The sequence below is a fragment of the Tupaia chinensis genome, unplaced genomic scaffold, assembly GCF_000334495.1.
Source record: "Tupaia chinensis unplaced genomic scaffold, TupChi_1.0 Scaffold143680_1, whole genome shotgun sequence".
Lineage (NCBI taxonomy): Eukaryota > Metazoa > Chordata > Mammalia > Scandentia > Tupaiidae > Tupaia > Tupaia belangeri.
Genome location: NW_006203528.1, coordinates 953,685 through 955,550, shown reverse-complemented (window position 1 = coordinate 955,550; position 1,866 = coordinate 953,685). Strand labels below are relative to the sequence as shown.

The following is a 1,866-nucleotide window of genomic DNA, read 5'->3' as shown; positions in this document are numbered from 1 at the left end:
AAAATTTCTGTCCTAATCCTCACCTTTAGTATAAACTCTCTGAATTAAATTTATATCTTTGACTTATTGAGGAATGACTAAGCTATGGCACTTTTAAATTCTAGCAGTGTTCTGTCTGTAGCTCTAATTCAGATTGATTTAGTGATAATAGCGAAATGTGCAATTGGTTATATTTTAATCACTAAAAGCATGATTGTTTTCTATAGCATCTTCTTGGCTTTATTACATTGCTCCAATGTGCAGCACACATTGCACCTGTTTCTATAAAAAGTAAATTAATATTCAAGAATTAACATACAAGCATATGTTCAAATTATTTATAGGCTGTTCTAAAAATAAGATGTATTCTGGGCACAAGTGCAATGAATGAATTAATCAATTTCCAATAAAAATAGCCATAATCTTGCTTTAAAGAGAAGAAAATATTGTTAAAAAAGTTAGACATTGTATCAATTATAGTCCATAAGATCAAATTCAATGTTAAGTTACATTAGTTGCACATTTGAACTCCTGACATTGTGGAAGATGTGGTTCTGCACCCTAAAAACAAATAAACACTAAAGATAATTTTCAGTAAACATCCTTTAGTCACATAACAATCCTATTAGGAGAGCTGTGGTCTGTCTCACTTCTATGAAATAGTTGAGTTAAGATAATTGTTATTCTACCACCATCTCCTGCAGTAATCCTGTCTGGTGTGGTAACCCTTGCAACCTGGATGGGAGCACGATTCCTAGAAAGTCATGGTGTTGAAAGTTCTGTGCATGCTGAAGAGTGATGGCCAAGTGCAGGGCCCCAACCACTTAGAACAGAAGGAGAATGGTCCAGTTGTCATAACTGGATGCTTCGTGGGGTTGACTGAAGGCCAGCGCAGATGCTATGTCCATCAGTTTGGAGATAATTCGCAAGGCTGTACCAGTGCTGGTCCTCACTTTAACCCAAAATCCAAAAAATATGGTGAGCCAAATGATCAAGAAAGGCATGTTGGAGACCTGGGCAATGTGACTGCAGGCAAAGATGGTGTGACCAATGTGTCTATTGAAGATATTGTGATCTCATTTTCAGGAGCTCATTCCATCACTGGCCACAGAATGGTGGTCCATGAAAAAGTAGATGACTTGGGCAGAGGTAGAAATGAAGAAAGCACAAAGACAGGAAATGCTGGAAGTCCTTTGACTTGTGGTGTAATTAGGATCACTCAGTAAACGTTCCCTAGAAAGTGATGGTTCGAGTCCCAGAAACACATCTGTTATCTTGCTATCTGTAGAAATTTAACTTGATAAACATTAAACACTGTAATCTTTTTTTAAAAAGGTAAAATGGTATATTTCCTTGACTTTTAACAAAATTAACAGCAGCTCCCTGGGAAAAGGACCCCGTCAAGAATGGAAATGACTCACCTAATATCAACATTGACTTAAATTTATTTTCATTCAATATGTCAAATATTAACTTATCCTTTCAGAGTCATGAGTTTATTTGATACATATGAAATGAAGGATGGATTCTAAAAAAAAGGCCTAGAATCTATCTATTGATCTCTCTATATTGCTTTTCCTTAAATTTGCCATAGAGTACATGTGCTTGCTGGAGAGAGAGAGAGAGGAAAAAAGAGAGAGAGAGAGAAAGCAAGAAATCAGCCCCTGGAAGGGGGTGGGTGATGGTCATGCTGCAATACCTACTCCTCCATTCTCCTTTTGGGATTTTTGGCACACAGACACACATGCCCAGGATGTTTGTCAAGTCACCATATCCAGGAATGTAACCACACAGTGGCCCCATGTAGGATTCAGGTGCCTTAACTGCCGTACCATCTGGCTGGCTAAGCATATTTTAATTAATTCATTCATTCATTAATAAATAGCG

At 37.3% G+C, this 1,866-nt stretch overlaps 1 protein-coding gene across 1 annotated transcript; it reads left to right on the top strand.

Moving 5' to 3' along the window:
- The first annotated feature begins 743 nt into the window (after positions 1-743).
- LOC102490446 (superoxide dismutase [Cu-Zn]) lies at positions 744-1,205 on the top strand. Its single transcript, XM_027766776.1, has one exon. The coding sequence runs from the start codon at positions 744-746 to the stop codon at positions 1,203-1,205; it is 462 nt and encodes a 153-aa protein (XP_027622577.1).
- Positions 1,206-1,866: the final 661 nt, after the last annotated feature.